We start from the raw sequence: 14,419 nt of genomic DNA, 5'->3' as shown, positions 1-14,419 counted from the left end.
TTTAATTTTTTGAGGAACCCCCACACTTTTCCAGAGTGGCTGCACCAGCTTGCATTCACACCAACAGTGCAAGAGGGTTCCGTTTCTCCACATCCTCGCCAGCATCTATAGTCTCCTGATTTGTTCATTTTGGCCACTCTGACTGGCATGAGGTGATATCTGAGTGTGGTTTTGATTTGTAATTCCCTGATGAGGAGCGACGTTGAGCATCTTTTCATGTGCCTGTTGGCCATCCGGATGTCTTCTTTAGAAAAGTGTCTATTCATGTTTTCTGCCCATTTCTTCACTGGGTTATTTGTTTTTCGGGTGTGGAGTTTGGTGAGCTCTTTATAGATTTTGGATACTAGCCCTTTGTCCGATATGTCATTTGCAAATATCTTTTCCCATTCTGTTCGTTGCCTTTTAGTTTTGTTGGTTGTTTCCTTTGCTGTGCAGAAGCTTTTTATCTTCACAAGGTCTCAGTAGTTCATTTTTGCTTTTAATTCCTTGCCTTTGGGGATGTGTCAAATAAGAAATTGCTACGACTGAGGTCAGAGAGGGCTTTTCCTGCTTTCTCCTCTAGGGTTTTGATGGTTTCCTGTCTCACATTCAGGTCCTTTATCCATTTTGAGTTTACTTTTGTGAATGGTGTGAGAAAGTGGTCTAGTTTCAACCTTCTGCATGTTGCTGTCCAGTTCTCCCAGCACCATTTGTTAAAGAGACTGTCTTTTTTCTATTGGGTGTTCTTTCCTGCTTTGTCAAAGATGAGTTGGCCATACGTTTGTGGGTCTAGTTCTGGGGTTTCTATTCTATTCCATTGGTCTATGTGTCTGTTTTTGTGCCAAGACCATGCTGTTTTGATGATTACAGCTTTGTAGTAGAGGCTAAAGTCTGGGATTGTGATGCCTCCTGCTTTGGTCTTCTTCAAAATTACCTTGGCTATTTGGGGCCTTTTGTGGTTCCAAATGAATTTTAGGATTGCTTGTTCTAGTTTTGAGAAGAATGCTGGTGCAATTTTGATTGGGATTGCATTGGATGTGTAGATAGCTTTGGGTAGTATTGACATTTTGACAATATTTATTCTTCCAATCCATGAGCACAGAATGTTTTTCCATTTCTTTATATCTTCTTCAATTCCCTTCATGAGCTTTCTATAGTTTTCAGCATACAGATCTTTTACATCTTTGGTTAGATTTATTCCTAGGTATTTTATGCTTCTTGGTGCAATTGTGAATGGGATCAGTTTCTTTATTTGTCTTTCTGTTGCTTCATTGTTAGTGTATAAGAATGCAACTGATTTCTGTACATTGATTTTGTATCCTGCAACTTTGCTGAATTCATGTATCAGTTCTAGCAGACTTTTGGTGGAGTCTGTTGGATTTTCCATGTATAATATCATGTCATCTGCAAAAAGTGAAAGCTTGACTTCATCTTTGCCAATTTTGATGCCTTTGATTTCCTTTTGTTGTCTGATTGCTGATGCTAGCACTTCCAACAGTATGTTAAACAACAGCAGTGAGAGTGGGCATCCCTGTCGTGTTCCTGATCTCAGGGGGAAAGTTCTCAGTTTTTCCCAATTGAGGACGATGTTAGCTGTGGGCTTTTCATAAATGGCTTTTATGATGTTTAAGTATGTTCCTTCTATCCTGACTTTCTCGAGGGTTTTTATTAAGAAACGTTGCTGAATTTTGTCAAATGCCTTTTCTGCATCAATTGACAGGATCATATGGTTCTTATCTTTTCTTTTATTAATGTTATGTATCATGTTGATTGATTTGCAAATGTTGAACCAGCCCTGCATCCCAGGAGGGAAGCCCATTTGATCATGGTGAATAATTCTTTTTATATGCTGTTGAATTCGATTTACTAGTATCTTATTGAGAATTTTTGCATCCATATTCATCAGGGATATTTGCCTGTAGTTCTCTTTTTTTACTGAGTCTCTGTCTGGTTTAGGAATCAAAGTAATACTGGCTTCATAGAATGAGTCTGGAAGTTTTCCTTCCCTTTCTATTTCTTGGAATAGCTTGAGAAGGATAGGTATTATTTCTGCTTTAAACGTCTGGTAGAACTCCCCTGGGAAGTGATCTGGTCCTAGACTCTTATTTGTTGGGAGATTTTTGATAACTGATTCAATTTCTTCGCTGGTTATGGGTCTGTTCAAGCTCTCTGTTTCTTCCTGTTTGAGGTTTGGAAGTGTGTGGGTGCTTAGGAATTTGTCCATTTCTTCCAGGTTGTCCAGTTTGTTGGCATACAATTTTTCATAGTATTCCCTGTTAATTGCTTGTATCTCTGAGGGAATGGTTGTAATAATTTCATATTCTTTCATGATTTTATCTATTTGGGTCATCTCCCTTTTCAATTTTGTTTATTTTTTCAAAAAACCAACTCTGGGTTTCGTTGATCTGCTCTACAGATTTTTTTAGATTCTATATTGTTTATTTCTGCTCTGATCTTTATTATTTCTCTTCTTCTGCTGGGTTTAAGCTGTCTTTGCTTATTTCCTTTAGGTGTGCTGTTAGATTTTGTATTGGGGATTTTTCTTGTTTCTTGAGATAGGCCTGGATTGCAATGTATTTTCCTCTCAGGACTGCCTTTGCTGCATCCCAGAGCATTTGGATTGTTATATTTTCATTTTCGTTTGTTTCCATATATTTGTTAATTTCTTCTCTAATTGCCTGGTTGACCCACTCATTCTTTAGTAAGGAGTTCTTTAACCTCCATGCTTTTGGAGGTTTTCCAGACTTTTTCCTGTGGTTGATTTCAAGCTTCATAGCATTGTGGTCTGAAAGTGTGCATGGTATGATTTCAATTCCTGTATACTTATGAAGGGCTGTTTTGTGACCCAGTATGTGATCTATCTTGGAGAATGTTCTATGTGCACTCCAGAAGAAAGTATATTGTGTTGCTTTGGGATTCAGAGTTCTAAATATATCTGTCAAGTCCATGTGATCCAATGTATCATTCAGGGCCCTTGTTTCTTTATTGACCGTGTGTCTAGATGATCTATCCATTTCTGTAAGTGGGGTGTTAAAGTCCCCTGCAATTACCACATTCTTATCCATAAGGTTGCTTATGTTTGTGTGTAATTGTTTTATATATTTGGGGGCTCCCATATTCGGCACATAGACATTTATAATTGTTAGCACTTCCTGATGGATAGACCCTGTAATTATTATATAATGCCCTTCTTCATCTCTTGTTACAGCCTTTAATTTAAAGTCTAGTTTGTCTGATATAAGTATGGCTACTCCAGCTTTCTTTTGACTTCCAGTGGCATGATAAATAGTTCTCCATCCCCTCACTCTCAATCTGAAGGTGTCCTCAGGTCTAAAATGAGTCTCTTGTAGACAGCAAATAGATGGGTCTTGTTTTTTTATCCATTCTGATACCCTATGTCTTTTGGTGGCGCATTTAGTCCATTTACATTCTGTGTTATTATAGAAAGATACGGGTTTAGAGTCATTGTGATGTCTGTATGTTTTATGTTTGTAGAGATGTCTCTGGTACTTTGTCTCACAGGATTCCCCTTAGGATCTCTTGTAGGGCTGGTTTAGTGGTGACAAATTCCTTCAGTTTTTGTTTGTTTGGGAAGACCTTTATCTCTCCTTCTATTCTAAATGACAGACTTGCTGGATAAAGGATTCTCGGCTGCATATTTTTTCTGTTTAGCACACTGAAGATCTCGTGCCAATTCTTTCTGGCCTGCCAAGTTTCAGTAGAGAGATCAGTCACGAGTCTTATAGGTCTCCCTTTATATGTTAGAGCACGTTTATCCCTTGCTGCTTTCAGAATTTTCTCTTTATCCTTGTATTTTGCCAGTTTCACTATGATATGTCGTGTAGAAGATCGATTCAAATTACGTCTGAAGGGAGTTCTCTGTGCCTCTTGAATTTCAATGCCTTTTTCCTTCCCCAGATCAGGGAAGTTCTCAGCTATGATTTCTTCAAGTACACCTTCAGCACCTTTCTCTCTCTCTACTTCCTCCTCTGGAATACCAATTATGCGTAGATTATTTCTCTTTAGTGCATCACTTAGTTCTCTAATTTTCCCCTCATACTCCTGGATTTTTTTATCTCTTTTTCTCAGCTTCCTCTTTTTCCATAATTTTATCTTCTAGTTCACCTATTCTCTCCTCTGCCTCTTCAATCCGAGCCGTGGTCGTTTCCATTTTATTTTGCAACTCGTGTATCGCATTTTTTAGCTCCTCCTGACTATTCCTTAGTCCCTTGATCTCTGTAGCAAGAGATTCTCTGCTGTCCTCTATACTGTTTTCAAGCCCAGCGATTAATTTTATGACTATTATTCTAAACTCACTTTCTGTTTATATTGTTTAAATCCTTTTTGATCAGTTCGTTAGCTGTTGTTATTTCCTGGAGATTCTTTTGAGGGGTATTCTTCCCTTTGGTCATTTTGGATAGTCCCTGGAGTGGTGTGGAACTGCAGGGCACTTCCCCTGTTCTGTCTTGAATAACTCCCGTTGGTGGGTGGGGCCACAGTCAGACCTGATGTCTGATCCCAGCCCTCGCTGGGGCCACAGTCAGACTGGTGTGTGCCTTCTCTTTCCCTCTCCTAGGGGCGGGATTCATTGTGGGGTGGCCTGGCCCGTCTGGGGTACTTGCACACTGCCAGGCTTGTGGTGCTGGGGATCTGGCGTATTAGCTGGGGTGGATGGGCAAGGTGCACGGAGGCCTGAGGGGCAGGCTCAGCTTGCTTCTCCTCAGGTGATCCACTTCGGGAGGGGCCCTGAGGCAGTGGGAGGGAGTCATACCCGCCACCAGAGGTGTGGCTCTCCAGAAGCACAGTGTTGGGTGTTTGCGTGGTGCAAGCAAGTTCCCTGGCAGGAACTGGTTCCCTTTGGGATTTTGGCTGGGGAATGGGCGAGGGAGATGGTGCTGGCGAGCTCCTTTGTTCCCCGCCAAACTGAGCTCTGTCATCCCAGGGCTCAGCAACTCTCCCTCCCGTTGTCCTCCAGCTTTCCCGCTCTCTGAGCAGAGCTGTTAACATACAACCTTCCAGATGTTAAGTCCCGCTTGCTGGCTGTCCGAACACAGTCCGTCTGGTCCCTCTGCTTTTGCAAGCCAGACTCAGGGTCTCTTCTTGGCTGGCAGGCCGCCCCTCTGCCCCGGGCTCCCTCCCACCAGTCTGTGTAGGGTGCACCGCCTTGCTGCCCTTCCTACCCTCTTCTGTGGGCCTCTCGTCTGCACTTGGCTCTGAAGACTCTGTTCTGCTAGTCTTCTGGCGGTTTTCTGGGTTAGTTAGGCAGGTGTAGGTGGAATCTAAGTGATCAGCAGGACGCGGTGAGCCCAGCGTCCTCCTATGCCGCCATCTTCAACACTCTCTCGAGGTAGCCATTTTTAATTGAAAAAGGATATAATCACCAATGAAGATATAACTATTATATACAGTTGACTCTTGACCAATGCAGGGTTAGGGGCATAGGCCTCCTGTGCAGTCAAAAATCCACATTGTAACTTCTGAGTCCCCCAAAAATTAACAAATAAATACCTACTATTGACCGGAAGCATTACCAATAACATAAACAGTTGATTAACACATATTTTCTATTTTATATGTATTAAATAATATATTCTTACAATAAAGTATGCTAGCAGAAAATGTTAAGAAATTCATAAGTTAGGGAAAATACATTTAAATTATTGTACTGTATGTTTATGTTGTCTGTTTATAAGACGAATTGTCTGTCAGTACCTACATCAATATTGTCTTATATGATACAAAACACTGTAGATGTTATACGTATTACTAACACTAGACATCAAACATGAAAGGACAATGTGAAAAAGAAATTCATATTTATTTACAGGTATAACAATTCATGCATTGGTAATGAACAAGCAGTAATATGATTACTTTTATGTTTGCCTAGTATGATCAATACAATTGCCTCATGGCAGCTTAGCCTATACAATGATGAATGAATTGTTATAAACATACAGTATTATAGTTATATTCATAATACAATATTGGGAACACTGTTACATTAAAAAAACTTATCTATGACTATAGGCTAATGCTCATTATCTCCTATCATAAGAGACAGGGGCATGTTGTATGGTAATGTAATTCTTTAAAAGCAAAGATATAAAACAGTAAGAAAGACAACACATTACTAATTTCATATTAAATATCACTCACCTTATGCCCATGTAAGGATAGGCTATCCACTTCCAGACAAGTCTTGCACACAATCCTCTACATGATGAATGCTTAGGCAGTGATGAAGATGATACAGAACATCTCATACAATTCTTGCAATAAAGTTATTAGATTTTAGCATAAGAACGCTTATAAACAAACACAACAGATGAATTTATCAACTGTCCAGTGGGATGATTATTCACTATTCATTAAGTAGAAGGGAATCACCATAAAGGTCTTCGTTTTTGTCTTCATGCTGAGTAGGCTGAGGAAGAGGAGGAAGAGAAGGGATTGGTCTTGCTGTCTTAGGAGTGGCAGAGGTTTAGGAGGTAGAAAGGGAAGCAGGAGAGGGAGGCACATCTGGTGTAATTTCATGGAGATACATTGTAATTTCTATCTGACTTTTTGCTTTTCCGTGTTTCTAAAAATATTTCTATATGTTGCCAATCCTTCTTTCACCAATTGCTTTCGTTTCAGTGCCCATATCATAGAAAGGTCCATTGTCATAAAAGAGGAAAAGAAGTCCTGAATACTCAGAGCCCTTCTGTCAGATTGTCTGATTTCAGTTTGTTTTCTGGTACTGATTTTTCTACATCTTTTTCTCATTGCTGGCACTGGTCCGTAAGTTCTCATCTCTATCAAGTTGTCTTCTGTAATTTCCTCTGGTATGGTGTTTATTAGCTCTTGAATTTCTCCAAGATCTGTGTCTTCATCCCCCAACTTTCTTGCCATATCCAAAATCTCTTTCATGATTTCATGATTGGTGAAACAGTTTTCTGCAGCAGATATTTATTGTTTGGGGTTTGATGGCTTTCACAGCTTTTTCTACTAACAATGATAGTAATTTCAAATGTGTAATCCTTCCAGACTTGCATGATTTTCTTTCTATCAGTGCTCTCTTCCATAGTGTTGATAATCTTTTCCATACAGTACTGTGTGTAATTAGCCTTTTAAATGTCCTCATGACACCCTTATCTAGAGGCTAAATTAGAGGCATTGTGTTTGGATGTGAGTAGACTACTTTGATGCCTTTGGTATTGAATTCATAGGGTTCAGGGTGGCCAGCAGCATTGTCCAATATCAAAAGAACTTTGAAAAGTAGTCCCTTACTGGCATGGTACTTCCTGAATTTAGGGACAAGGCATCAATAGAACCAATCCAAAGAAAGGGCTCTCATTGTTTAGGCCATCTTGTGCAACCAAAAGACTGACAGCTGGTATTTATCTTTTCCTTTCAAGGCTTGGCAGTTAGCAGCTTTATAGATCAGGCAGTCCTGATCGTAAGCCCAACTGCATTTGTTAACCAATTTCCTCCTGCTCACTTCTCTCACTTGCTAATAATGTCCTATGTGGCATTTCTCCCCCCACCCCTGCAGAATAGGGCACTTTCATCTGCATTAAATACTTGTTCAGGCATATATCTTTTTACCTCAATGATTTTTGTAATGGTATCTGGGAACTCATCTACTGCCACATGGTTAGCAGAAGCTGCCTCTCCTGTTAACCTTGACATTTTTTAAGCTAAACTTCTTTCTAAAATTATCAAACCATCCTTGGCTGGCATTAAGTGCTCTAGCTTTAGATCTGTCACCTTCCTTTTGCTTTAAGTTGTCATATAGCTTTTTATGGAACCATATTAGATTCTATAGATATGCCTTTCTTATAGCCATCCTGCACCCACATAAAAGCTTCATTTTCAATGAGATAAAAATATATTTCACAAAAAGTATAAGGTTTTCATGCCTGCTAGCACAGCTGCAGTGAAACCCTCACGATTTTCATTTTGTTTTTCTTTTTTTCTTTTTCTTTTTCTTTTTTTTTTTTTTACAGTGGTTCTTTCTTACATGGGATTCGTTTATCTTAGAATGGTGGGCAACCACAGCTGAAGATCACAATCTTCAGTACATATCAAGCAATTCAACTTTTTCTTGTATGTCATGAAATGTGTCTGCTTCTTGGGAGCACTGCCAACATCACTAATGGCACTTCATATGGGTCTCATAGTGTTATTCAAGGTTTACAGTACTGCAGTAAACACAAAAACTACATGAGAACTGCAAGAGATCACTTTTTATTGCAATATGCAGTTTAGTGGAGGGACAAACTGCTCATGTGGAGATGATTAGCATCATACCGTGTTTTAAGCATATACTTGCAACACTTGAGCTCACCACAATAGCAATAGGAGGTGGCTATGAAATTACAGTAGTTCAGTATGTACTACAGTTAATTTTATGGAGTTATGATTTAATACTGCATCTTTGTTTGTTTACATTTCTCTTGACTGCAAATAGTGCCATATACAGTCTGCAAGTGTATGTGTAAGTTTTGATATTTAAAATAAGTATATTTATATTTTTATACAATGTAATACACATATATGCTGTAGCATCAAGATATAGAAAGCAAAATGTTTTAGACACTGAAAGGGAAATAAGCTGAAACACAATGGTAGAAAGATACTTCAAGTAGACCAAAAAGTAAGAATGAGACGATCTGAATATTTTTCCTTTTATGGATTGTGCTTTGGCTGAAGTCCAAGATCTCTTCACTTAAGCTAGATCCCAAAGACTTTCTTTTTTTTCCTAAGAGTTTTATGGTTTTTATGTTTTACATTATTTTTTAAATCAACTTTGAGCTAATTTTTGTATATGGTGTGAGATTTAGGTCAAGGCTCTTTTTTTTTTACTTTTTTTTTAAATTTGTTTTTTAACGTTTATTTATTTTTGAGACAGAGAGAGACAGAGCATGAACGGGGGAGGGTCAGAGAGAGGGAGACACAGAATCTGAAACAGGCTCCAGGCTCTGAGCTGTCAGCACAGAGCCCGACGCGGGTCTCGAACTCACGGACTGTGAGATCATGACCTGAGCCGAAGTCAGCCGCTTAACCAACTGAGCCACCCAGGCGCCCCATTTTTTTACTTTTTTAAGTTAAAATAAAGTTTAACTTTTGCCCATAGAAACACATGGATGTTTTAAATAGCAATAAATGGAATTGATAAGGGTGTAAAAAAGGACACATAGAGTAGTTGGGAATATACATTGATGAAAACAAATGTGATTCAATATTTGCGTATCTAGGGATTTATCCAGAGATAAATAATCATAGATATATACAAAAATACATATAGAATAGAGTTGACTGAAGTGTTATTGCAGGAAAACACTGGAAACAATCTACATGTCTAGTATCAAAATGACTGATTAGTAGAATAAAATACACCAAGTTTAGAATTATGTGTAGTCATGTGAAAATGTTCACAATCTATTAGATGAAAAACAGGTTACAAAACATTAAGCACAATATGTTAATAGTATAGAGATTGCAAGTGATTTTTATTTTCTTCTTTGTGTTTTTTCCTAAATATTAAGTAAAGCATATAACAGTTTAATGTTTTGTTGTGGTTACTATTTATTACTGTCTTAATTAGTTTTTCTTTCATGACTTTAAAAGTATTGCAGAATTTTAAAGTTGTTTTTATGAAGAGGAAAAGTATATAACAGACTATATCTCTGAGTTTGTAATGAAAGTTATTAAAATATATATTAATTTAAATATATAAACATAAAACTTTAAGTATAAAATAAATATGCTGATATGTACTGTAGTAAAAGATTTTTTTATCACTAAATTTTAGGAAAGAAAAAAGATACGAGAAAATTGCCTCATGGTTGCTATTTTTAAGGGAAGTAACCTAATACCTGCAATTTCTTTCTTAGAAAGATAGCTAAGGGCTTATTATTAAAACTAACTACTTTATTACTTAAAAAAAAAATTTTAACATTTGTTTATTTTTGAGACAGAGACAGAGCACAAGCAGGGAGAGGGGCAGAGAGAGAGGGAGACACACAGAATCTGAAATAGGCTCCAGGCTTAGAGCTGTCAGCACAGAGCCTGACACAGGGCTTGAACTCATGGACTGCAAGATCATAACCTGAGACCTCAGCTCAACCAACTGAGCCACCCAGGCAACCAACTACTTTATTACTTAAAAAAAAAAAAAACAAAAACATTTTCTTACTTTATTCAAGCTGAGTCATTGATTCCCTTTTAACTACTGTAACTAAGATTTTAGATTAGCTTCTATTGTACCACTCTATTATGAAGAAGAAAAGTCACTCGTTATTTTCATAGCAAAACTGGTGGGGCAAAGGGGCAATGGTACAAGAAATATGCTAAAAATATAGAGGCCCTCAATAAAGAGAAAGATGGTCTATTCCAGTTGTTACAAGAGTACATCTAGGTTATTAAGTAGGTATACTTTTCATCTTTATTCAAGATAAAGCTACTTTATCAAATTGAGTCATACACTTCATAAGGCAATCCTGATTACCAAATAACTTTTTTCTCTACTGTATCTTTCAAAAAGATAAATACAAAGAAAACATCTCAGATTCTAAGATGGTTAATGAAGGATTTTGATAGCTAAAGTAATTTAAATCTCTGTATAAGGCTATTAAAAGAAAAAATATATCACTGTATGTGTGTATTGTATTTTCACACAGATGAATGCATACACATATGTTATAAATGAGACAAATAGATTATGTTTCATGATTTCTGTTTTGTAACATGGCCCTAAAATTAAGGAATAAGAATTGTAATGAATAATGTTTGTTTAGAACAGCTTTTCTAATTCTTGAGAGGAAAGGAGGAAAAAAGCAAATTTCAAGGATTTCCATTTCTTATAGATTGGATAATATATAGAATATATTGACAGTATTTTATTGATATATAGAAGTTCATAATGCTGTAACAGCGCAGTTTATTCATAGATTGAAGTATGTGCTATTACAGGTAGATGTGAAGTAGGCTTATTATTCTTTTGTACACTTAAAATGTTTTAGTGAGTCTAGATCTTTTCAAGGTCCATTTAATACAGAGCCTGTGTGTACTTCTCAGCCATCTTCTTAAAAATGTAGAATTATGCTGGACACTCATGGATATTTAAAAATTGCCTTCTTGGTATGTTTGAAGGGCACATTTGAACTAATTATGAGAGTCTGGCAATAAATTATAGTAAATGTCTTCAGTATTAAACATGTTGAACTCCATCTAAATGAATCATAAGTTTTTTTTTCTCTTAGATAATTTCTCAACTTTCTTGACACATCTCTCTAGTCTCCTTTTTTAGCATTCTCAACTATTTTTTTCATATACCATGTGCTGAATTAACTAAAATGAAGACGAATTGTTTCTTAATGCTTTTTCCACTACCTCCATTTAGAATGCTATGTCCTCAACTTTTCACTACTGTCTTCACTTGTTGAAATTCTGCAACAATAGTGGAATTTTAAATGGAAAATTTTGTAATCTTAGTGTTTATATGTTGAAATTGCATTTCATTAAATTGGATCAAATGTAAAATAGCTTTCTTTTCCTCTGTATGATCTTAAATAACACTTTTCCACTCAGTTTGTTATGAAATTATACAGAATCATAATGTAAATGAGTCTACAGAAACTTCTACCATTAGCGTCCAGAAAGTTTTTCAGTAGTGTTACTTATATTTAAAGATAATTTGCAATCAGAATAATAGGTAAAAACTTTGAGCGTTTCTAAATAGAACAAAAATTACTAATGGTTGAGTATTATTGCCTTCCTTTTCCACAGTCCATTAAAGGATTCTACTTAGTTTTCTTTCCTTCCCTTGCTTCTAAAAGGCTCATTTAAGTCCCAAGCAATTTGGGGATTCTGTTAGTCCAGATGGGAAGGAAAGAAAAGGGTGAGAGAGTAATTTCTGTGGCAGTTTTTATAGAGAGGGAATCTGGGGAAACTGGGTGTGAGGGGAAGGTAATAGAAGAAAGAGGGATATATGTATGTGTGTGTGTGTGTGTGTGTGTGTGTGTGTTGTATAGAGCTATTTCTTTATTTTGAGAGAGAGTGCATACACATAAGTGGGGGAGGGTCAGAGAAGAGGGAGAGAGAGAATCCCAGGCAGGCTCCATGCTGTCACTCTGGAGCCCAATGCAGGCTTGATCCCATGAACCGCAAGATTATATCTGAGCCGAACCCAAGAGTTGGATGCTTAACCAAATAAGCTACTCAGGTGCCCCAGAAAGAAGGATTTTTAAAAGTATTGTTCAAGAAATGACAATAAAGAATGTAAGTTATTATTTTTTTTATTAGAGAGAGAACATGCAAGCAGAGGAGAGGGACAGAGAGAGAAGGAGAGAGAATCTTAAGCTGACTCCATGCTCAGTGTGGAGCCCAACACAAGGTTTGATCCCACAATCCTGGGATCATGACCTAAACCGAAATCAAGAGTTGGATGCTCAACCAGCTGAGCCACGAGGTGCCCCAAGAATTTAAGTTATTTTGGGATTAGTTTTCAGTTGCCATCAGGTTCCCCTGATCACAACACAGCTTGATATGAGACAACATGGGTGAAAGATTTAATAAAACTGGGAAGTGTCAACAGTTGTATATTCACAATTGAGATGGGAATATGAGGGCAGGAGAATACAATCTAATCTGCAAGTGGAAGTTACTGCCTTCCACTTTTTTTCCACATTCATTTTTGTTGTTTTTAATTTTTGTTCATCAAGAGATGCTATTTTATTCCATTAAAGAACAAATTATGTAGCTGATTTGTGATCTACCACTTTTTATCATGTGAATAACAATTACACTTATTTTTTCTCCTCTGGGGCATTGAATTTTATGTTGGCTTGGGGGAAAGGAACATAGGAAGAAGTGGAGTAAAATTTGATCCAGTATGTCTTTCACTATGAAACAAACTTGGCAAATTCATAGTTTTTCTCTTTTTGACCTATCCTCCGTCATATTTTACTTTATACTGTTAGCTAAAGTTTCTTTTTTAGTTTGTCAGTTCATCTTACTGGAAATGCAGGAAGCTGTCTTTAAAGTAACCACATGTTAGATCAAGTTCTTCAAGATTTTAATGATGTCAATCAACTTGGCAGTTTTTTTCTCTTTTAGCCTTATTTATTGTCTTAATACTCAAAATTAAATTTATCAAGGCACAACTGGTAAAAAGATTCCTAGAATATCCTTGACATAATAACTTGTAAGAGAATGGTCTTCAATATTATCTGTATATGTAGTATAACCATGACATCACATCCTGTTTCTATACATAAATTTCCAAAACTAAAGGAAAAAGGAAGAAAAATGTTTATAGACTATCACTGACACCTCATATATTTTTTAAAGAATATTTTTTTATTTGACTGGATTCTTTCATTAGCAACATTTTTGGCATCATCTAGTTTAAAACACCTGACATTACTTTAGAGCAGAATTAATTGGTCATGTAGGAAAAATGATCTCTTGGGCTTTTCAGATGGAATCTCAAGGTAGACTCATCTTTCATAGATTAGACAGATGGATTATCAATGTTTTGTTTACATTCTATGAAAACAGAAATTGGAAAAGTAAATTGAAAATGTAGAGGTCCACATTCAGTTTCTTCTAATTCAGTTCTGCTTTTTTCATTGGTTTAAAATGATTTGTAAATGACATTAGCTATGATTAGCACTCAACATTATTTCATGAAGAAAATGAAATCTCGGATTTAGTAGTTAGATAATTGAGTTCAGAACTGTATACACAACTGATGGCTTTTTCTGGAAAAATACATTAGTTGGAAACTACCTGTGCCTTGTTTTCTTGCAGGGAACAAATCACAAGACAGTGGCATAGCAGAAATGGAAGAACTTCCAGTACCACATAACATCAAAATAAGCAACATTACATGTGACTCATTCAAGATTTCATGGGAAATGGATTCAAAGTCAAAGGACCGTATTACACACTATTTCATTGACCTCAATAAGAAAGAGAACAAGAACTCCAATAAATTTAAACACAAGGTAAAATCTTAACACACACTTATATTCATTTGCATCTTAAAAACTTTATAAATATGAGGACATTTTAAAAGGAATAAGTTCTATTAATTACTTATATGATGTGTTTGACATTGGAAGAATAAAAATTACATGTCAGTTTAAAATTCTATTCTAAGAGATTTTTTTAGGAAAATGAAATGTCAAGTATACTATTAAAATACAGTTTTTCCCAGAAAAGGTAAAATCATGACTCTCATATAGACATAAAAATGAACATGTGTTAAAGATTTAACTTACTAATTAACTGCTGAGGTGTTTCAAAGGATAATCCAAAGAATGTACACAGTTATGGATCAGAATACTGAAATAAATGTATAAGTAGAGGCAAAACTAGTTTGGGGTTATGACGGAGTAAGGCCCGAAGAGAGAATTGGACAAATTCGTTTGCATGTATTTAGACAAGA

The 14,419-nt window shown here is 36.5% G+C and overlaps 1 protein-coding gene across 1 annotated transcript in view; it reads left to right on the top strand.

The window, feature by feature from the left end:
* PHYHIPL (phytanoyl-CoA 2-hydroxylase interacting protein like) overlaps positions 1 to 14,419 on the top strand; it is a 106,788-nt gene that overhangs the window by 58,889 nt on the left and 33,480 nt on the right. The window contains exon 2 of the mRNA XM_030335008.1: positions 13,780 to 13,976. Within this exon, the coding sequence (XP_030190868.1) occupies positions 13,780 to 13,976 (197 nt within the window). The remainder of the gene's footprint in view (positions 1 to 13,779; positions 13,977 to 14,419) is intronic.

Source organism: Lynx canadensis, chromosome D2 (genome assembly GCF_007474595.2).
Source record: "Lynx canadensis isolate LIC74 chromosome D2, mLynCan4.pri.v2, whole genome shotgun sequence".
NCBI classification, from domain to species: domain Eukaryota; kingdom Metazoa; phylum Chordata; class Mammalia; order Carnivora; family Felidae; genus Lynx; species Lynx canadensis.
This window is presented reverse-complemented; position numbering and strand designations above follow the sequence as displayed.